The sequence below is a fragment of the Acipenser ruthenus genome, chromosome 25 (assembly GCF_902713425.1).
Source record: "Acipenser ruthenus chromosome 25, fAciRut3.2 maternal haplotype, whole genome shotgun sequence".
Lineage (NCBI taxonomy): Eukaryota > Metazoa > Chordata > Actinopteri > Acipenseriformes > Acipenseridae > Acipenser > Acipenser ruthenus.
In genome coordinates, this window is record NC_081213.1 from 1,109,808 (window position 1) to 1,133,663 (window position 23,856).

The 23,856-nt window shown below is 41.6% G+C and overlaps 1 protein-coding gene across 1 annotated transcript; it reads right to left on the bottom strand.

The window, feature by feature from the left end:
• Window positions 1–6,820: 6,820 nt before the first annotated feature.
• LOC117413599 (angiopoietin-2) lies at window positions 6,821–22,833 on the bottom strand. The gene is made up of 9 exons (XM_058999603.1): window positions 21,826–22,833; window positions 17,963–18,118; window positions 16,764–16,885; window positions 15,785–16,017; window positions 14,682–14,806; window positions 12,051–12,152; window positions 10,462–10,628; window positions 9,156–9,286; window positions 6,821–8,812 (listed from the first exon to the last, which is right to left on the bottom strand). Exons 1-9 carry the CDS (start codon window positions 22,147–22,149, stop codon window positions 8,652–8,654), a joined length of 1,521 nt encoding a protein of 506 aa, XP_058855586.1. The 5' UTR covers window positions 22,150–22,833; the 3' UTR covers window positions 6,821–8,651.
• Between the last annotated feature and the right edge of the window lie 1,023 nt (window positions 22,834–23,856).

The following is a 23,856-nucleotide window of genomic DNA, read 5'->3' on the forward strand; positions in this document are numbered from 1 at the left end:
TGAAGAATTTGCTGTGACCTGCCAAAAACATGTCGCGGAGAAGCGCTGCTTCCAGTTCATTTGTGTCCTATTTCACAACGGATGAAAGTGCTGGCAGAGCTATAAAAAGCCCTGTCTGGTTAACTGGCACAGACACTTACTTTGTTTTGCTTTGTTTTGTTCTTTGATGCTTATAGTTTTAATTCCCACTTTTCTCAAGAGACTCTGGCACTGGGGAAAAATATTGCTAATCCTGATCCTGACTTGCAACATTTGACTTTGTTTCATTTGCTCATCTGTATATATATATCCCCTTTAGTCACTGTGTGCACAGTTGTACTATGTTATAATCATAACTTAGATAGGAAGTTATGACAGAGTTCACACAAACTGTTTTAAATAAAACATGTGTTTTTTATTTTTTTGTTTTTTTACAGAGCAATAATGTTTTGGAGGTTACAGTACGGTTTTAGAAACCTACATCCTGCATCTATCAATATAATATTTTCTTTTTTTTTGCCCCATGCATTCTAAGTAACCTATTATTAAATGAAATATCAAAACCCTAAACTAGTGCCTTACAGTCCAGAAAAGAGGGAACGAGCCATTTTCAAGTCCATGCAATCCAGAGTCAGACGAGACACAGCGGGATGGTGCAATCACCACCGCAGATGCTGCGTCCACCTGCTTGCAATAAATCTCTATCTACACTCCATCCAGCAAGCACCCTGCTTCATCAGCACTGCTCGCTTCACAGCACTGGAGTAGAACAGGAGTGTTTAATAGCAGGGGGGTCCTTACTCCATCACTGGGGTACAGTAACCAAGCGCAGAGGCTACAGGTCTAAAGACGGGTCTGCACCCTCTGTGCTACATATGCAGCACCACACTGTCTCCTCATTGGAAACCAGGTGGCTGGGAACAGGACCAGCTTGAGCAGCTTGAGAAATGTGATCGTCATGACTGTAGCAACATGTTCTGCAGCCTATCATTGCTTTAGTCCTCTGGCACTGGAGACCCGGTTTTCTGAAACCTTGTCCACACCACATCGGATCGAGACGTGGAACGATCGCACTGCTGTGTTAATTAGCAGAGGATACCCGCTGAGTCAGGTATTAATTAACGCTGAGATCTCGGGATCTTTTGCAGTTGCATTGCAGATTTCACTATAAAGTTCTAATTACATTTTGCAATGACAATTAAGTTGCAATTACCACCATGGATGGGTGCAGAATATCTAATAGGGTGTATAACAATTTCCAATGAAGTTAAAAAAACAAATTGAATATGCTATAATTCAATAGCTCGATAGCAGGCGATTTCTTCGTGAAAGGTTTGTAGAAAGACACGCACACTCTCACACACACGCACACACACACACACTCACACACACACACACACAAACTGAAAGTTGTGTCAAGGTGAGTAATAGGGAAACATGGCAATAGTGTTCAGCAAATAGAAGCTGTCAGCTGTCTCTTTTAATTGTTGTTGCCCAGCCACTGGGCCACTGATACTGTGTTCACTTCATGAGAGACATAAGCTCGTTATGGACCTGTCCCCCACAGGGGACGTACTGCGCTGTGCAGCGACTGGGCATTTCCATAGCGATGCTTCAGAGACCATGAGAACTGGTCCTGACAGCTCTTCACTGGCACAGATTTGAGCAAGTTTGATTTGGCTCAGCACACTGGAGGCTAGGGGACAGAGACATATAGGCGATCTGTTGTGTATATACTTGTATTGCCACTCACTGTTAATATAGCTTTATAGCATAACGACTTACAGAACGTGCTCCACAGCTGGCATGGCACATGGAAATTCTTTGATTCCAGTCCTGAATGAATTTTCCTAAATTTCCTGAAGATTTTCTACAGTTATGAGTTTTTTTGTTTTTGTTTTTCAAAGCAAAGAGGTTTGCATAAACAGGACGTTACAAGAAGGTCATGATGTGGTTGAAAAGCCGCACAGTTCTTTTAGATGACCCCAGAGCAGAACGAGCAGAAATACCCTCGCAGTTCCTGACCAGGAGGACTGACTCAAGTGCGGGCGTAATGTGCTTAGTGTTCAGCAGGTGGCTAGGGCTCATATAGAATATGTAATGACTGTCCAGCAGGAGGCGCCACCATTAGCTGAATCCCCTAAACACTGAAGATGCAGTGTTACTAACACCCAGCCTGTGCTGCATACACAGTGTCTCCAGGCCGTGGCACTCTCTGTGGGGCTGCATTGCGCTGGAGTGACACTGGCAAGTTTGCAAGCAGTCACAATGCTGTGCTTGGCACCGCAGAGCGTGCGATAAATCACCCTGACCCACAAGCAGCAGACTGCGTCTATTTCTGGACTGCAATTGCAAAAAGATCAAAGCGTGGCTGTCAAGCAGAATTTTGGAAATATAGAAACTGCACAGGCCAGTTCTGGTTGTCCCCAGTTTATATACCGGTTATCCAAATGCAAATCATGCTGGACCGATTCATGTTCCTGAGACGTATTTTTGTCAACACTTTAAGGCTCTTTTATAAACAATGAATAATCAATTTGTAAATGTGTTATAAATGGACTATATTTAACAATGTTATAACACCAGGTAACTCATCCCTTTATAAACATGTATAATGTGATGTAAAACTTGACACTAGTAATCATTAAAATGTGACTGTAAAAGCAGTTAGCCCTCATCAGTAATTGTGTATAACACATGTTTAGATATTTTACAAATATCCTTAAACATTGTGCATGTGCTCAATGTACAGTAGGTGTGTAAATGAATACCTACACAGTCAGTCTTAGGATATAAAACACTGGTGATTCTAAAAAGAAAGTAATGAAAGGTAATTAATGAAATACATTGATAAAAAAAAGAGAGTTTGGGAAGGACAGGTGATACAAAGAGTTCTATCAGAACCACAGTGTTAAACTTACTAGACACCTCCCTGCATGGTCTGCCCAACCGCTGTGTCTCCACGCCATGGACTTGAGTAAACTTTTTTTTTGTTCTCCCTGATCTCTCATAAAAAGTATTTGTTATAAATGGTAAATAAGTTTCCATCCTTCAGTGTCAAAACCAACATGCGATCCAACCTTTTAACATTTTCATCATCATCATCGAGAAAAATAAATAGATGCAATTCAGGGCGCGTTTGATTAAAATGCGCTTACGTTTCAAAGGGAAACATTGAAACCTGACTGGGCTTGACATGGATTCGTAGCAGCCATCGAGTGGCATTATATCAGCTAATGAGAACACAGTGTTCCAATTTCCTTATGCAAATATTCATTTTCAGCTGATTAGTGAATATGCAAGTGCGGATTCGAAGCCTTGTAAAACATATCCCATTAACAGGCCTTGTGTATCCTACTTAAAGCATTCAGGGCACGTATCCCATATTAATGAATTGGTGATGCTTTGACCTTTGACTCTTCAAAAAAGTTGCAAACCACATCCCTGATGTAACTTTGAAGGCATGAACTGGGTTATAACCTTGTCTGGTTGATTGGTTAATTGGTTCCGATATTGCAAGCCCGACCAGTGAACTCATTGATAATAATTTAATTTCATCCTGAAACTAAGGATGACGCAACTGACCTCAGAAACCACAAGCAGGTCCCCAAGAAGAACGTTTTTTTACACTTTTTTTTTTTTTTTTTTTAAATCAATTTCAGGGAAGAGGTTCAATCCTTTGGAAACTTTAACCTAGTATTCTAAATACAATAAAAGTAATTTGGGAACTGGGGGCATTTTTTTGCTTCAATCTTTTACGGCCAGCCCATTCGAAATTCCCTTCTAAAGAAAATCAATATTCCTTGAATTCTGCAGTATATTTTATGTGTGAACCTGCATGTAACTGCAGGAGCAATGCACTGTAGGTTTTATTTTTTCGTTTAGTTGCTCATCTGTAATGATACTCTTTTCTCTTCTTTATGTTCCCTGCCAAAAATCTGTCAAGGAAACAGCATAAAGTAAATTCAAGCCAAAAACACTGCTTTCTAAAAGCTCCCTGATCCTGCTCACTGGCTTCGACAATTACCTCCTCCAATCCTCCCTTAGCAAAGAATGCTGACCCTGGAGAACTGCTCAGCTAAACCCCAAACCTTTGGAGGTAAAGTTTTGCAGGGCGCAGTTTATTGGCATTGCACCCGTACACTCACAGGAGCACTGTTCTGTTGAAAGCAACTCTTCGACAAATTGATTTGCTGCCTCCGTGTTACCAGCATGGAGGAGCTGGAGTGTTGATAGAACAGAGGGGTTGGTGGATTTGAAAGACCCAACAATAGTCGTGCACTGAGTCATACTGTCGTTTCAGATTGCTATCTGTAAGTTTGCTTTGTAGCAACTGGCTTATAATAGACTAGATTGCTGAGTTGATTGGTTGAATGGTTACTATAGTATTCCTTATAAAAGGTGCTAGTGTATTTTTGCATTTAGAAATAGCAATACATCAATAAATCGCTGGTGTTATTAATATAGCGAGTTAGAGGACAGCAGCACAGAACTGCATTCATTTCCCCTGCTGTTTAGATAATCACAGTAGACTCAAAAGTCTTCAGGGATTTGTCAGAACCAGATGAAAACCCTGTGAGTGATGTCTCTGCCGGGATGCATGCTTGTTTTCCCTGCAGGACCCTTCCCAGATGTTATACATTGCTAACTCATATACCACAAGCCTCTCTACGGGGAAGCTGCAGCACCATCATATGGAAAGTGAGCTGAAGGGAATCCCATCACCATGCCTTGTATTTAGAGCAGCCTCCTTTGAGAACATGAACATCCTGATTCGCAGCTTCACCTGTGAGAATACTGCAAATAAGAGATCCATCTCCATGCTTGATCGTGAACCTGATTCCAGGTGCAGGCTGGGTGAATCTCCAGCCTAGTTTATTTGGCTTGTTCTTAGTATGTGGCTTCAGAAAGGCATCTGCATTCCCACTGTACTCAGCAAGCCATACAGTTACAGCGCCTTCACACCACAGAAGCTGGGAGTTACTTCAATCAATGCATTTTTTACCAGCCAGTAAAAGCAAATGCAAACAGCCCAGCGGAGTGATATGAGCTAGACTGTCAAAAAAGCTTGATCAGTGCTGATGCCTGTTCAGTGTGTCTTTATTAAAATGTGTAAAAACCTCCTTTAGATTTCTCCCAGCTTCGGGACAGCTGGTCATAGCCATTTCCAAGCATTACTGCAGGAGTCTTCAACGGGTCCGCTTCAGTACAATGGTGTGTTTGCACAGTAAATATGCATGTAGCCATGGTTTACCCATTCGTGTGCTACGATTGGCATACAATCCATGGTTAATAATGGTATTTTACTTTACTATCGTTTCCAGTGATTTCCCATAACTTGCCCGCACTTTGCCCTGCTTTCACTATGCATGTACCATGCTCTGCTACTCTTTGCAATGCTTTTTATCACCGTTAACCTTCTTAATGAGGGAGTCTTCTTTCCAGCTGCAACCTTTTCACCCTTAAATGAAGACTGCTTTCTGTATGTCATGTTTACAGTGTGTTCACTGTCAAGATGTCTAACTTCAACTGCCCCCTTGTGGTTAAAAGATGTCAGTGCAATAAAACATTAATCACCAACACAGAAGCCTCCTTCATACTGTTTCCCGGAGAAGATGCACAAGTACTGTACAAGCAAAGCTTTCCTCCATTTTAAAAACATGTTTTTTTGTGTAAGTGAGTTAAATAATAAAACCTGAATCGTGTGCAACAGATTGAAAACACATTTCAGTATGTGTATACTTCACACTGTCATGTTTATTAAGAAAGTCTGTGGTGTTTTTTTTTTGTTAGTCTAGCATATATTCTTTAAATAAACTGTTTATGTGGTGGTTTATTTCCTCAGTTTTCACAGAGTCTCAGTGTTCAGCTGCAGTAAATGATGTTTTAAAGCTTTAAAATAGGAGCTTTTCAAATGCCTGCCTTCAGCCATCTTCGCAGTCCTTGCTTATTTGAATGCATTAATGTATTTGAAGGGACAGCTGTGTTCAGCAGCCCTCTCCTATATGTTGTTTCACGGGTATTGGCGTCCTCTCTGTGCAGAATAGATCACAGGGGATATTTAACACTGAGTTCTGCACACCTGCCCTGCCGTTTCAGAGAATGCAAGCAATGTGTTGTGAAGGAGAGGGTAGCTCTTTACTGTAGTAACCTTCTTTTCAAAGTGAATGCATTAGAAATGAAAAGCTGCATGAAGGGGGCCAGTGGGATGGCACTAAAGATGATAGAAGGTAGGACAGGTTTATAAAACCTTAAGGTTTTATAAACCTGTTTTGAGTTTTACTGTTGGTGCTCAAGATGACGTCTCTAAGGTGTAGAGATGGGAAGTGATGCAGGAACGGGACCGATCTTAGGAGATGAAGTCATCTGGCAGGGCAGATGAATAGGCATCGTTAACAGCTCAGCTTCCCAGACTGTCAACTGTTTTCAGAGGGAATAATTGGATGCCGTTAAGCTGCCACCGTTGAAAGATACTTTAAGAGGATGATTGTTGATTTAATTTCGGTCGGAAATGACTCTGCGTCTGTTTTATTGTTCTTGGAAGAGAGGCAGGGGAAAAAAAGCAGAAACGACATAGCCAGAAAAGGAAATTAAAAAGGAACGATAAAAAAATAGAAGAATTAAAAAATGGAGTTGACAAGAACACTTCTGGAATGTAGCCGTTATTAATTGTTTGTGTATTTATTTATGTAACATGTCTTTGGCACTCTGCCCACTCCCTGTTCTTTTCTAATATCAGTAAATATATGTTTTCTACAGAGTATTCCTGTTTATCACTCTGCATTCACTTGTAACCCTTACAATCGCGTCTAATGTTATATTATATTTCATGTATGTTTGAAGAGACAGTAAGACGCAGAATATGCCAAATGTTAGTGTCATTTCTTTATTGTTAAATATATAAATATAGATGTATCATAATTCCTTTACCGAACAGTTAATTTCATCGGCAGGTATATCTAACTACCAACAAGGCTGGCATTATAAAAACAAACACTTTTGTAAAATTAGTGGACAGCACTCTCAGGTCCCTACCACCAAAGCCGGTGGATTGCATTCCCCACCTGCTGGTCACTTAACACATTACAACTGCATCCTGCCTTTGTTCTAGCCACCTGGGGCCTGTTACAAGCCTTTTAAGAGCGCTGTACTCTCACTGCAGTGTAATGGCAGGGATCTCAGAGTGCAAGCACGCTGTGTTAACAGACTTCCCCTTTAGCCCTGCGCTGTACACACGCAGCTCTGACCTCAATGTGGTCCCTTCCCACCTTGCTGACTGCAAGACCACATTGCCATTGACTCCATGGGCCCCCGAATGTTGTTACTATAGATACCTTTCATTGTATACAGACACCCTCCATTATATTGTGTCCTTAGCTACAGTATATATAAATGTTGCACTGGAGCCAAGCTTCTTATCATAGTAGAATCCATTGTGTTTACAGTGGTCACATTCCTTAGGCTCAGTCTGTAGTGTTTAAAACCACAGGCAATAAAGCATCTTTGCAGCATCTCCATTTAAAATAAAATACCTTGCGGTCGGAGGAATCTTCATTTTCCGCATCGAATCTGGTTTGGAACGTCAGCATTTGTTATGTATGCTGTTGCCACTTTTCGGTCAAACTTTGTAAACTTGTGGTACAGTATATGCGAGTTTTAAATGAGAGATGTCTAAAACTTCACTCGCAATGCAGTGGTGTGTTCAGGGGGCTGTTGAAAAGTGTGATTGAATAGCATTGTGAAAACAGGGAATAGAATAGAGGGTTATAAAGTGCAGCATTATTTTTGTATTATTTATTTCGATCTACTCTAAATGGCGTCACAGTCAGTACTGTAGCTGCTAGTGAAACTTTACAATGATTTTTTTGTTTGTTTTTAATTAGAGCGCTCTTGTTATAAGCTAAGTGTGTATTCCAAAGTCGCTCCTTTTTTAGGACAACCTCAACTTGTAATGTCTTTAGAAATCGGAGTCATTTCCTCCGCATGTCAGTAATAACGATCTACGTCACTGGTACTTATGGCAATAAAAACAATCCAGAGACAGTACAGACGTTTCACGGAAATACTGCAGCTGCAGCACATGTTAAAAAAAAAAAGAAAATAAATAAATTAATCAAAAGCAGTAATTACACATATTCTTATTCAGTCTATCCCCACTCCTAAAAACAAAACCAGTGATCAAAACATTATAATAATGGTCTGGTATTGCTGGAGCGCAAAAGGTTCAGAATAAAGGATTTATCTCCATAAATTTTGCCAAAACTAATAAAAATAAGGAAACTGTCCTAGATAACCCCAAAGCTCTGCATTTAGACCAGGAGTACATCTAAATTATAGCGTTGCTAAAGCAATTCTGGTGTTAAAGCATTGTTACAGTACAGCAGAGCCATTGATAATAATAATAATAATAATAATAATAATAATAATAATAATAATAATAATAATAATAATAATACATTTGAAATACATACACAGAATCCCTCCATCGTCCTACAAAAGCTCTAATGATGATTCAAAGTCCAGTTTTCAGTGTGGACACACTGTTATATAATGTCCTTTTAAATACCCCTTGACGTCCACACCTGCACTGCTTAGCCCCGTGTATACCGTTCTTCACACAAGTCCAGCACCTTCCTCAGGTCCAGAGATTAGAGAATCAGTCCCTTCACACTTCAGAAGTCCACAGGCTTGATCATCATGATGGTCTCTTTGAGGCTCAGGCTTGGCCCTTTCCAATAGTACCACTTGATCCCATTGTAGCGGACTGTGTTGGTGTTGCCGGTGTAATAGATCCCGTTGAGGTTGGAGGGACCACAAGCATCAAACCACCAGCCTGCATGGGAGACAGAGACAGAAGAAGGTAAGGCAGTCTTTACAAGGCTTACAGTGTTACCCAGAGTTTATTATCCTTGGGTTACTACGAGGGCTCTTTCCATAGGCAAGCAAATAATATTCTAATATTAAAACAGGGTAGAGCACAGACTGATTCGACTTGCATTGGGAACACAGTTACTGCTGACATGCAAACAAGGCTTTAGCACTGATTTACAGAGAGTATGCTGTCTGCCCTTTTAAAAGGAGTTCAGTCAATATACGGTAAGATTCAATACAGGATCCAATATAAGACATAGCATTTAAGTGACATGCTTAAATGAAGGATTTAGGTGGATGTTTACCTCCAGTGGCCATCTGGGCACACTTGCAGCCACACTTGTCATTGTCTCTGTCCTTGGTGCTGAACTCGGTCCCGGAGTGGCTTAAACTGCTGGTGCGTCCAGCCGTCCCACTGTAGCCCTTCACGTGGAGTCTGCAAGAGGCATACATGGGTTTACATTCCACTCATGTGGATGTTATCGACCCTGGACCTTACTCAATTAATTCAACTGGAGAAGATTAACAGCATCATATACATCACGGTCTAACAAACACCCTTTTCAGCATGTGGTTTAATGACATCTCTTTTGCAAAACATGTGAACGCCATCCAGTACACTATTAACCAGTGTGAAATGTATCATGAATGAATGTTAAGTGCATATGAACTGTCATCAGCGATGAGTTACTCACTAATTCAATTGTTGGTAAAGACATTTTAAATAAAGTAATGCTTCTACTGCTTAACATGTGAGATGACATTTGTTCATTTTAAAGGACACCCTGTTAAGGCACTGTGATTATTAGGTAGATAATTGTATCAGCTAATGCTTTCTTCAAGCAACTGGAAAATAGGTCGTTGACTGTGGACAAACGTGTGTTCACAAATTGGCTGTTGGAAAGTGTCTCCACTTGTGTTTCCCAGAATGAAGCCCACACAGCAGCACAGTAGGTATTAAACAAAAAAATAAAAGATTATTAAACGTTAAACATCTTGGCAAGAGATATCTTTAAAATGGGATTTGAACTGAGTGCTGGAGGCCCAGGAAAAGCTCTTAACACTATGCAGAAATTAAATACACAATGGAAAAAGATGCTGGTATGGTATTTTGGCACACCTCGGTACTGCTCAGCACCCCACACGCTGCCAGAGACAAGGGATTATGGAAAGCAAAGAGTAAAGTTTTTTTTTTTGTTTTTATATATAATTCCATCTTCTCTGCAAGAGTATTATTATGGCCTGTGTTTATAATCAATCTGCATTTTCAACAATTACAACAATCACAATAATGAGTTGCAGGTGACGCTTTGCTTAGCATGGCTTAAGGACACAGGGTCTGTGTCAGCAGCAGGGTACCTGGAATGAATGGTGGGATCATGTGCTGTCTTGTTCCATCACACGAGAGAGATCTCACTCACACTTCTAATGCCTGGACTCTATTGCTCGGATTCAGCTGGGAGAAATACTTAGCGATTGAACTGCGGTGTAGTTAGAGCATTCGAACGAACTGGAAAAATGCAAAACACCTTCAAACGTAAGGGATGCCTGCTCCATCTCCATACAGCCCCTTCAGGAACTGTAGGTTCTCTGTCCCATCCTCCTCCTTACCTGTAGTTGCGCTCCTCACTGTCGGTGTGGAAGTGGTCGTATTGGGAGTACACTTCGTTGTTCTCCCAGTCTTTGAGAACGATGCGCAGGGTGTACACACCGCTACTCGTCACCTGGTGGAGGAAATCATTTCCCAGCCAGTACTCTCCAGAGGAATCCCCAAAGCCCTGCGCGATCCACACACAAAACCAAGTGTTACATATGTATGTTAGATATTTCATATTAGAAAATGGCTTAGTTGCATTATTGATCCTTTATAACAGAGCCTTAAAAGAATGTGTTGCCTTCATGTTTCTGAGATAGCCATTTATTTCTGTCCCCATTCAAACCATTGTTTTGTATTAGCTTTAAGAAAATGACATTTTAATACTCTCTTAAAAAGGACTGCAGTGTGAAACCTGCTTTCACACTAAAGACAAGGTACAAATTAATATCTGTTCTGAAGACTTAGCCCTAACCCTAACCCTAACCCTAACCCTAACCATAACCATAACCATAACCATAACCATAACCCTACTTTCAAAGTTTTTTAAAGACCTACCCCTTCCTTGGCTGAATACTGTAAGCACAATGTTTGACATAATTAAAGTTTCCTAACCATATAAAGTAAATGCAATCTACAACGCTAAGATGTTTGCATATTTAGTAAATACTGTAGTAAAAAAAATAAATAAATAAATAAAAAAATCTTGATAAACGTTTTTGTCTGGAAGTCTTTATCAATGTCTTCAGTATTCTGAGATTTGAGGCTACATCACACACACACACACACACACACGCACGCACGGACACGCATGCATGCACGCATGCACTCACACACACACACACACACACACACACACACACACAAGCACACACACTCACGGACAGACAGGCACACTCACACACGCACACACTCTCACACACGCACACACACACACACACTCACAGACAGACAGGGACACTCACACACACACACACACACACACACATACACACTCACACACACACACACACGTACACACACTCACTGACAGACAGGGACACTCACACACACACACACACACACACTCACACACACGCACATACACACTAAGTGCTTTAGGTAGGAAATTATATCTTCTCAATGAAAAAAATATATATTAATAATAACAATAATAATGATAATAATAATAACAACAACGTCAATTTCTCAACATGCCAATCATTGACGTTCCTCCTTGCCACTTTCCAATGGTTTGTTTTTACAAACAGCAGGGGTCGTCCCAGCCGGGGCAAACAAAGCTACCCTACAATCAGCTCCTCTTCGCTGGGTTTGTTTTTCTTTCATGGTGAGGTGTGCCAAATTACATTATCAGCAAAACAGAGATCACAGGTGCAGTAACAGTTCGACATGTGAACGCCTGCTGCTTATCAAAACATCCCATGTCAAGGAACCAAGGGAAAGTTCAGAGCCAGTCAGTCATTACCCACTCTCAGTCAATCAACTGCGATTGAACTGGACTTCTGCAGGGCACTGGGTGTGATTAACAGGGTTGCAGTGTGAAACCGTTTGCAGGTCAGTGTTCTGGGGCCACCTTTCAATAGCGGGTTGTTTGTGAATTTCTTACCGTTTTGTAATCTTTCCAGGGTCTATGGAAATCCACTGCCCCGTCCATTCTGTGCTGAAGGACCGTCCACCCTCCTCCACTCGTCTCCATGTCACAAAAAACCTGCAGGAAATGAACAGCAAACCAGAGACAAGAGCAGCTTCAGGGAAGTGTATACTGTGGGTGAGGATCAGACCAGCCCCATCGCCAGAATGTGGGGAACACTCAATAGAGGTGAATTCAGAAATACTTAAAGAAACCTAATAAATTCAGTGACAAACATTTTGACTGGAAGTCTTTTTCAATGTCTTCAGTGATCAATCGGAATCATAAGGTAAAACTAAAAGAAAAGAAATCAAGTGTACACAGAAGAAGTACGAAAAACTCAAATTGAATGCCAAATGTTCAGACTAGAAGTCTTAAAATGGTCAAAAAAAACTTTTGTCATTGAATTCTTGTTTTAGTATTCTGCACTATTGAGTGTTTAATAGGGAAGAAAAGGAAGAAAGAAAGAAAGTTTTTTTTTTAAACAGCACCCCATTATTTTATAATAACATAGGTCACTCACGCTGGGTCCAATTTGTGTAACATGTCATGATAACAAGTCAGCAGGGGCTCCCCTATTATCTTCAAATAAAAGCAAATTATATTTTTCTTGTAAGCGATTGCGAGGATTCAGTTACTGTTTTCTTGTTTTGGTTACGCAAGGTCAAATTAGGGTGCTCCTAGGAGAAATGCCATTGAGTTGATTCAATTGTGCGATTGTGAAACTCTTCTGAACCACAGGCGGTCACATTCCTGACTATCTGTTAAAAAAAAAAAAACAACAACATCTGACTTGTGAATTATTCCTGGGAAGAAAAAGAAAAATAGCATGGGATATCTCTAAGAGCAATTCCAGCAAAACACATTCCGTGCACAAATCTGTTTCACTGTTAAGTTCTTAACTTTGTTGCATGCTCTCCTAAATGAATCTACTTAGTCCGGGATTTTATTTCCTTGCTGGGTGCCCAGTACACATATTTGTTCCAATTCCCGGCTCACTGGCAGTTGCTGGAATATTACGCAGGGATGCCGTCTGGTTCACATTTGTTTCAGGCTGCTAATAATAGTGTTATTATCATTAGTTATTTCCAATTTTATTATTTAAGTCTCATTTTGGTGCTAATAAACAGGGGCCTATTGTCAAAGTGTTTTGTTTTTAATAAAAGTGTAACTAGTGTAGCATCGATCAACGAAGCGATGCATTTCAATATATCTATAAACCCGTTTGTTATTAAGAAAGTGCAAAGTGCAAAAGTTGAGTTGTGTTGAAACTGCCCCTTCATTTAAGTTATACATTATATCTTTATTTAAGGGGCTTGTATTATGCGAAACTTCTTTTTCAATTTAAGAGTTCATTGAGAATTTAAAGCAGGTGTAATTACAGATTATAACATGTTTTATTGAGCTTACTAAATGTAACAAGTGTTATTACCATACAACCAATGGCCTGGCAGGTTTGGAAACTTGCACTAAGACCGCACCAGTAATCCTATTGAAATATTTAAGACTGAGCTTTTTGAATTCCCTCCCCGTATTTTTTTTTTTTGCTGTCACTGACCTTGGTTATCAGAGGGTGTGCATGACAATGAAACCTGAACCATACCGAATTAGGGGCTACTCAAGATTATGTCTAAACAAACACAAATAAAACAAGCTTCTGCATTAGGTTGTTGGCACCCTATAGAACTAATGAAATGGGTAGAAGAATGTTTATTATGGTCATCATTTTTGATAAACAACAGCAACATCAGTTGACATTTGTTGACTTTTTTGTCAACAATTTGCAGATAGTCTTGACTGCGTCAATGTCACAAAAACGGTGGGAAAATATCGATAAAACGTTATGAGAATCTACAGTGAAAGCACAGAGAAGTATTTGGAAGCGTAGTCAAAACTTGATTACAAACATATATAAGCATCGTCAGCAAGGAAACACATGGCAATGGCAGCAGGAATTTAAAGTGAAAAATAAGGGCTCCGTTTTCTTACAGGGAGGTAAAGGAACGCGGTGTTGAAACTTTTTTTTTTACATTTCTGAAAAGGTTTGTCACCTTATTTCAAAACAAAATTATAAAGCCCAGGAGGCTGGACCCAGGAATCCTTTAATTAATTTGGTCAGTTATGGTCAGTATTCCAAGAAGGGGGATTAATTTCCCAGCCCTCAGCCCGGATGGATGTACAGTAAACTAAACACGCCGACAGGGGCCAGCTGCATCTGCTCAGCATAATTACACCAATTCATCATATATACTTTCAGCACAGCTTGGAATAGATAACCAACAAATCAAGGAAAAACATTCATCATAAACTTAGAGCCTAGACCCACTTAGTAAAGGAGTCAGCAATGCTGCTTTGAGAGCAAAAAGACAAACCAACCACAATATACCAATAAGTATAGACTTATATTGGAGGCTGTGAGACACAATGGCAATATCTATTTGACTAAACCTGTGATGTAAGAGGGCATTTCTTGTTACTCTTGAGTGCTGAGTGATCTCAGAGGGCTCTAGTCATTTGACTATTCACTGTTTGGCAATACCGCTATGTGTTTGTCCTTATAATAACTGCAAGCTGAAGTGGGACCATCCAAACAGTGCCGTTGCTTACCTTGACCGTTTCTGTGGAGTTCAGGTAATGCAGTGTATAGATTCCGCTGGTCGTGAGCCCGGACTTGTAAACCTCAGCGCAGTCTTTAAACCTGAGCACTTCCTCCTTGGGCGGCATGGAGATCTCTACAGGGAACAAGGAGCGCTTAACTGCTGGAAGGGATCGGAAGTGACCAATCAGTTGACAGATGCGCTGGGCAGAAAGAAGTATGCAGTGCAGAGCAATTGCACTTGACATGCAGCTGCAGAACACCAAAGGCTTGTCTTGTCTCTTATATGGAACTCTACCAGGACAGAAATGCAGCGGCATCATGAAAATCTACAGGCATTGCAAGAATGTCATGGCTTCGATGAACCTGAAAATCCCAGTGATGCAAGACACATGTTTGTCAGACAGACATGCTACAACAGCACCTCTGCATGGTCAACCGTACCCTCTTCACCATGGTCTCCTGTTGCTACCTGCTCAGTTGTCCTGCTGTTCTGGGCAACACTTATTCTCCTGTATATTGTCCATGAACTGGACAAGCCAAGTGACTTTGAAACCACTGCTCTAAATATAAGTTTAGCAAAGGCTCTGTTTAGACCTGCAAACAACAGCACTGATTGTCTTCATGGCTTACTTTCCATGTGGTTTTCATTAGAGCAAAGCCAGGGAGGATTTAGAGGGAGGAATGAACGGCTAACTGCAGTGTGAGAAAGGTTTTTTATTTGCTCTAATGGTCATAAATACTGACTGTTGTTTGCTGTGGTTTCCATGGGATCAAGATATAACGAAACTGGTCTGCTCCTTTACACTATCAAAAACTATTTAATAAATTAATGTTTATTGTATTACTATATACCTTACATCTTCATCCCTACACAAATCCATGTCTGTATGTCTGTATGTCCTGACTTTGGAGTGACTGCTTTCTCAAGACTTAATTCTCTTTCTCTCCCTCTCCCCTCCTTTATCCTTTCCCTGATCCCCCCTCTCTCTCCTCTGTTTCTTTCCTTCCCTCGTCTCTTTCTCGGATCTTCCCCTCCCTCTGCCGTGTCCCTCCCCTCCTCTCTCACCCCTCTCCCCCATTCCCCTCCCCTGTATCTCTCAGCTGTACTGACCGTTGCACTGATTGATCATGCTGAGCAGCTGGTGCACGGTGTCCATGAGGGCAGCCTGCTGTTTCTGCAGCAGGGTACTATTGGAGGTGGCGCTGCCCAGCTCCCTCTCCAGCTCTGTGATGAAGCTGCTCTGTCGTGCCACCAGGTCCTGCAGCTGCAGCTTCTCTGCCTTGAGCACCTGCAACTCCTGGCTGTGGCGCTCCTCCATCGCCACAAACCGCTGCTCCAAGAAACTGAGAGAGAGAGAGAGAGAGAGAGAGAGAGAGAGAGAGAGAGAGAGAGAGGATGATACGGGGCAAGAAGGGCAGAGCAAAGGATGAAGATACTTCTCCTCAAAATGTTTGTTTAAAGTAAAGTTCAAGGTATAATGTAAGAGCCACTCAAGCTTTTGGTGTGAGCTTAATTAGACACGTCATAAGCTTTTTGCACAGGTAACTTGTCATGCTGGCAGTACGCATAAAGACACTGATTAATGACGAAATGCTTGTAAGTTTATTTTTAGCACATGGGATAGTGGTATAGCAAGCAATGGGACCGGGAGTGGTCTGCTGCTTAAGTCACTGGAGAAGGAATCCTGATTAATCCACCCGAGATAAGAAAATCACCAAAGCTGGCAAGAAAGAATTGCATCTGCAGGTAAAATACTTAATCACAGTCTATTATTATTGCATTATTATTTATTTCTTTGACAGATGTCCATTGTAGGCTGTTGCATTGACAGCCTGTAGAAGGTTTAGCAGCACCTTGTTTTGTTTTATTAGGAGATTTGTGTCGTCTAATTTTATAATATGAATAATGACTGCGAAGAGGTTATATATTGGAACAATCTTCTTTACAGACTGAACTTGTTACTAACTGTAGTCCATTAACGCTATTCCTAAATGTGCTGAGGTGTATTCTGAGCTTGTGAAATTCATTAGAAAGAAAACTGAAACTGAATGAAAGTGTCCCGCTTGTCTGATCCCCAGCCCCTCCGTACCCGTTCTTGTCATGAAGCCGTGTGATCTCCTGGGTCTGCAGCAGGACCTGTTTCTCCAGCTTATTGGTGGACAAGGAGTTTTCTAACAGCTGGATCTCCAGCCTGGAGGTCTGATTGAGCATCTGGGGAACCAGAAACATGGTTAGAAACTCACACCGGTGCCTGGGTTTCAGAACCACCTTCAGTGAAGCACATTATTGAAATGATCAGAAGCTCTGGGTATGAGGAGTCAGGCCTGTTTAACAGGGTTAATTCCCTATAGCTGCACAAGAAACTGCAAACTCAGGTGAGGCTTATTCATGCTGTGATAAGTGCCGTCAGTTCACAGCACATTTAACAGGGGTCTGATTGCTCAGATTTCAATGATGCACCAAACAGGGGGTGTTCTGAAACCCAGAAGGACAAGTTTGAGTTTCTATCCCTGCAGCAACATAAGAGTCTTCATACCTGCATGGACAGACAGAGACTGCTATGCCCATAGCTCTTCTGTATGACCTGTCTCAATGCATCCTGTCCAGGTCTGGTCCACAATTTCACCCATAGTAATAATCTCTGTACCATTTCAATCAATTCCAATTCGAGGTTATATCGTGAAAACCACGGCCGACGTCCCACTCTGTTCCCATTGTTATCACAAGCCTTGTTTGGAGATCTACGCTGCTTTCACAGCTAAACTAATATTTGAAACAATGAGAGCTTAATGTGCAAATATTTAGACAGGATTGGCTACCTGTATACAATGGACGAGTGTCAAAAGGGAAACAGTCACAGTTGTTCTGAAACAACAGTTGCTAAGTTGTTTAGGTGCAGCAGTTATGTTTGCTGGCTACACTTGCGTTAGAGACTGGGAGAAATTTATTAGAACAGTGAGGTTTAAGCTGTGGAACAAGTAGAAAAAACAGTGTGTTTACACTTAAAACATTGCATGGAAAAGGGGGAAGCACATGGACATGAGATTCAATGCAATGTGAAGACAAATATATCTTGGTTCAGCATAGAAAATATCTATTAATCTCTCCCATCATTAAATCAACATGGTATAGCCAAGTTCAAAGGTAACACTTTGTTAGGTACTATATATATATATATATATATATATATATATATATATATATATATGACAAAACATTCAATAACGTGTTCCTAATGGTTTCTAAGTGTAACCCCTCCTTCTCCGTGCAGTAAGCGTGCTGCCTTGCCTGCATCTCCACGTCAGTGAGTTTGCGTGTTTGCTCCGCGGTCTGGCTCAGCAGATTGGTTCCGATCTCCAGCATGGCAGCGGTCTGGTTGTGGGCGGCAGTGCGTTGCATCTCCACCATCTCCAGTTTCACGCTGTCCTGGATGTAGTTCTCCAGCTGCCATGGAAAAAAAAAAATTTAAAATAAAATTCCTTTCGCTGGAGGAATTCAAACAACATATACTGCACTCGTACTGTGCATTTCCCTGACTGAATGCCGCTGTCACTCAATCGAACTTTCCAGAGACAGTCATTTAAAGGATTTTGACACAGTTAAGGAATCTCGACTGGAATTCTGATTGAATAGCAAAATAGAACAGGGAAATCGCACGGGTCGTAAGGATGGTCATGGAACCTAGACAAGAAAGCTTTAGCTCTGTTCATCACAATTTTAAACATTAAGGCGACACACTAGCCTTAGAAAATATGCTAAAGTTTTAGAGCAGGGAGAACAACACATTTTATGTCTATGACTAATGGAATGGCTGTCTCATCTTTTCCCAAAACCAAATCAAAACACTTACTGAGATTACTTTTTTGTCTTTGTATTCATCCGACCTCGTAGAAACGAGTGTGGGATTAGATGCATATGACTGCAGTTGAGCAGAGAAAGCATTATTAGATTGTTGCTCTTAATTGTATTATTGCTTGTGCTGTGATACTTGAAATGTATTTGCTTACGATTGTAAGTCGCCCTGGATAAGGGCGTCTGCTAAGAAATAAATAAAATAATAATAGATTGTGATCTCAGAATCCAAATTATAAGCACATGTTATTTACATACAAACACAGAAATACATCTGAACCCTGTTTTCTGATCAAATTTTACTAACATTTGGGATTAAGAATTTTACGGTTGGGTGTTTGGGTCCTGCAACTACACACTAACGCTTTCGTTATGTTTTACAGCAGCGTTCCTATAATGATATGGCAATAACTTTCAGGAACTTAGTCTCAACAGAATAAAGCAAACAGAAGTTTATACAACAGATACATTGGCTCCAGTGTGTAGTATTTATATATTTTTTTATGAGATTAAACAAGTTTATAGTTTAAAAACACCTTGGGGAATTGTGCTAGAGGATTGCATTATTAAACACAACAATGCGTGAAGGAGAGCATTACTCCAAACTCACAGAAAATGAGTTTAAAATGACGTTAGCTGGTCTCTTCGGGAGTGTAAGACTTGTCAGAATACAGCGTCACTGTCATGATAGAAAGTGTGGACTCACAGCTCTCCCCTCCACAAACTGAGATAGGGCTAGGATGGGAAACGTGCAGCCTGTATCACGCAGAGGCAGCTGTTAGCATTGCAGGAACCTATCGTCAAAATATTATCAGCATGCCACTAGACAACACGAATCCATGCTTGTTGAGTCCATGCTTCAGTTTTATTTTTACAACGCTGACATCGACGGCAGCTTGGAACTGACTTTTCACACATGTGAAAGCTGAAGCCTGGAAGTTAAATATAATTGAAATGAGGAACTAAGATGAACAAAAGTAACTTTGTGTTTCTGTGTCCTGCAATAGGACGCCTTGAAGTATGATGAGTACGGCTGGGACCCCCAGAAGGTGCTGATGCCACCACTGCACATCAAATTGGGCCTTATGAAACAATTTGTCAGAGCTCTAGATAAGGAGTCGGCAGCCTTCAAGTACCTTCAAGACTTCTTCCCTAAGCTGTCTGAGGCAAAGGTCAAAGCCAGTGTCTTCGTCGGACCACAGATAAAGAAGATCCTGGAGTGCAATGAATTCCCCAAGAAGCTCACTAGTAAGGAGAAAGCGGCTTGGAACAGCTTTGTCGCAGTGGTTCGGGGCTTCCTGGGCAATCACAAGGCCGAAAACTATGTGGAGCTGGTTGAGACTCTGGTGAAGAACTACGGCACAATGGGCTGTAGGATGTCCCTCAAAGTCCATATCCTTGATGCTCATCTTGATAAATTCAAGGAGAACATGGGAGCGTACTCGGAGGAGCAAGGCGAGCGCTTCCACCAGGATATACTGGACTTTGAACGCCACTACCAAGGACAGTATAACGAGAACATGATGGGAGACTACATTTGGGGGCTGATTCATGAAAGTGATTTACAGTATAATCGTAAATCTCGAAAAACTACTCACTTCTAAATCTTTTGCAGTCATTTTTGTATTACTTTAGTATAAATACATGTTAATTTGGATTCATATGTTGCTTTTTATCTGACTTTATGTGAACGAAAAGACACAAATTCGCCCGTTTTCTCATTGGAAATAGGTACATTTCAAAATATCATTGTCCTGGTCACAAAAGCAAAGTTTGTGGGGAATAATAGCCATTTTCTATACTTTTGAGGCATAAGCAATTAGGAAATAACACTTACTACCCAGGAACAAAAATTGTGTTACATAGTGTAACGAGAGACAAGCAGCTCATGGTAATGTCTGGAGTTATATACTTAGCTGAGCTGGACTGCCTGCAAACTCACTCATGTACTTAATCCAATTTAGGAAACGACACCTTAAGCGTCTGTCTACTGAACTGAGATTCTTACAGAGATCCTTATTAAACTAAACGTACTTCGGCGAAGTACGTTTCGATAAAGTGTGTTGAAGCATTATCCTGCCGCAATGTAGTCGTGGAGGAAAAGCCAGTGAGGAAAGGGTTAAAAGCCAGTGAGGAAAGGGTTAAAAGCCAGTGAGTTAGTTTGCAGTGTCTGTGCTGGAGCTTTGATACAGATTTCCCCTGGCTTAATAATTAGAACACTCTGTCTCTTTCTTGCAAAAATGCACCCTAATTCCCTCAGCATCCCCAGGAAGAAAAAACCAAACAAAACTGAATCGAAATAAGAAAACAGTTTATAATCAAGGCTCCGCACAGTAAACACGGGCCGGCTTTCCAGACAAATACAAAATGCCAAAGTGATTGAATGCCAGGGCTTTGGTTAAAGTGGAGAAGACAACCCACAAAGCCAGTCTTGCAGCATGCGCGGGAATGTGCAGCGCTTCAAAGCGAGGCTGTTTCCTGCCCGGGAGAGACACATTATATCAGCTGCAAGGTGCTGAAAGCTTTTCACACCCTGCATCAGAAGGAAATAATTCGGTCTTTACTTTTGGACAGAGTGCCGTATTGTATAAGCTACCAATGTTGTGTTAGTCCTCGAAAGGTAAAGTAAGATGCTGTTCGAGACCTTTTCGCAATCAGGCTTTCCAAGAGCAGATACTCAGCACATGTGGGTACTGTACATGCATGTGGGCTGCAGATGCAGGAAAGACATCAATACCTTATCTGGAATAATCAATCTGCTGCCTGAATGAAGACAAGCTCCACACTGATTACTCTGAAGACCACCCCCCCCCTCCCCCTCTCCGACTTGCCAAGTGTGTGAGCGTGTGCTGCAGGAGCAGGGGATGATTAAAATCAGGAGAACAAACATGTGCTTGAGAGTTCCTGACATTCTGTTATTGTAACACGACTTAACAGGTTATTGCTTTGCTAAGTTACCCTAAGTACCGCAGCTTGAGACAGCATGCTCTTTGGCGATGGCTTCAGTTCATGTGCACAGTCCTATTGAACCGGTCTGGTCTAATGGAGGCTCGGAATCTGCTTTAATGAGATAAACACGTCTGTTTTATGTGTATGGGCAGAACCGGGAGGGTCATCTCTTGGACTCAGTGTCACTAAACTGCAATCCCACATGTATAGCTACAACTAACTATCTCACTGGAATAAAGACCTGAACGAGAATGGACCTCAATGCCGAGAGTATAACATCACAATCACACTCTGCATCACACCTCCTCAACCATACCGCTGCTTTGAAAAAGAGAAACCGCGCCCCCTACCTTCAGCAGCCACTCTGTGTTGTTCTCCATCACGCCCTCCAGCTCCTCCAGCCGCTTGGCTGTCCAGTGCTGCTCCGCTGCAGGGGGCGAGGGGGAATCTCTCTGCAGGGAGTTGGAGACATGGAAATCCGGAGCGGGGCGGCAGTGCTCCACTTCGGGCAGGAGGAAGGTGTAGCTGCAGGGCCCGTGCTGGAGGCGGTGGTGATGCCGTCTTTCCGAGCGTGTGGCGGGCGCCGCCACCGCCGGTGCTGACGAGCCAATCACAGCCAGGATCACCACAGCGAACCGGCCAATCAGGACCGAGATCAGAAGCCGTGCCATCATGCAAGGTGACAGAACTCTTTCTCTCTCTCTCTCTCTCTTTTTCTCTCTCTCTCTCTTTATATAGATATAGAAACAAAAAAAAATCCAACTGCCGCACTTTCTGGAAGATGATTCCCTCTTCTCCTAGCAAGACGCTCTGTTAAGCTTCTGCCCGAATCTGTTTCTATTTCCCAAAGTTCTTTAGCTCTTGTTCTAGCGCTGCGCTGACATGTGTTTTATGACAGCTTGCTGCAGAGAGGCTGCCAAGAATTTTGTTATGCGGCTGGACTGAGGGGATAAGGAACTGGATTGCTTCCTATCCCTCCTATAGCTAGGGCCCACGTTGCTTTTGCAGGAAGCAATGCCCCCCTCCTCTTTTTATTTTCTTTTAATAAACTGCTCTAAAGTCGCCCCTGTGCCTCTCTCTGTCCCTGAAGTTCTGTGTAGTGAATCTGACTGTGACTGGGTACTGTAAATGCCTGGGCTGTCTTAAGTGCTGAGTCAATCTGCAACTTCCCCTTTCCCTCTTCTTCTGGTTTAAAGAAGAAAGCCACAAAAATGCAAAGAGAGATCCGTGCAATGGCTCACACACTGGAGCTTTCCTGCCTTCCCCCCTCTATCGCAGAGGCTTCAGGACTGCTTCTGGCTACTTGCTCCAGCTCTGTACTCTGTGGCTGAGTTCAGCTCTTAGCTCCTAGATTGTAGCGGAATCAAGAGGCCAGGCCCATTCAGAACTGGAATTCAACATTTCTGTGTTCCAAGCATTGCTCCCGCTCTTTGAAGCGTGCACAAAGATAACACAGTGCTGACATTATCCGGAACATTTGACTCCACGGTGTCTCGTGTAGTTTTACTTGGGGAGTCGTGAGTGAGTGTTTGAGGGTTTTGAAGATAAGACCAGCATCAAGATCATGTTAATACATTTGCAGCCACAGTAGCTCAGCTGTGTTATTTAGGGTGGCATAAGAAGTATTTCACACCCCAGACCAAAATAAGGGACAGAGATCGGTGGAAGTCTAATATTTCAAGTGGCGGTGTGTAAAGAAAGATGTACAAAAAAAAAATATTAGGGCCAGATCTAATCAACAAGTGAGTGCACCTTAATTTATTTATGTATTTATTTATTTATTATTAATTTTTTTAATGGCAGTAAAATAAATGTCAAAACACTGGCTAATAATGCTTTATGAATTGACATTACAGTAGCTCCTAAAAAAAAAAAAAAAAAAAAAAGGCAACGTATTTGTTTATTGTGAAGTGTAATCATGTTTCTCTACTAAATAAATAGCCAATTTTTTCCAATTTTATGTAATGACAAAAACGGAGCTCTACCTCAGTTCCAAGGCCACCAGCTCTTTTCCTTGTTGTCATAAATAGAAACCCTTTGCCCTTGCACACAGAAACTGAATGCATTAGACCTGTCCTACCTTTAGGCAGGTCCTCTCATCTATAGTTCGTGGACCATATGTACACTTTATCTTTCTACCAGTGTTTCAACTACACAGATGAACATTCACTGCAGGTAAAACCATACAACCAAGCAACTGTACAGGACTTTGACCAGAGAGCTGTGTTCTATGGAGGGAATCCCACAACAGATACAGATATATATATATACTTAGATCACTAGACACATACCACAGTTATGAAGATTAAATACCCACAGCTCCTGACTGCTGCTGTCTGAAGCCTGCATTGCTCTCTGGACCCTCACGAGCGCTGCTTTCC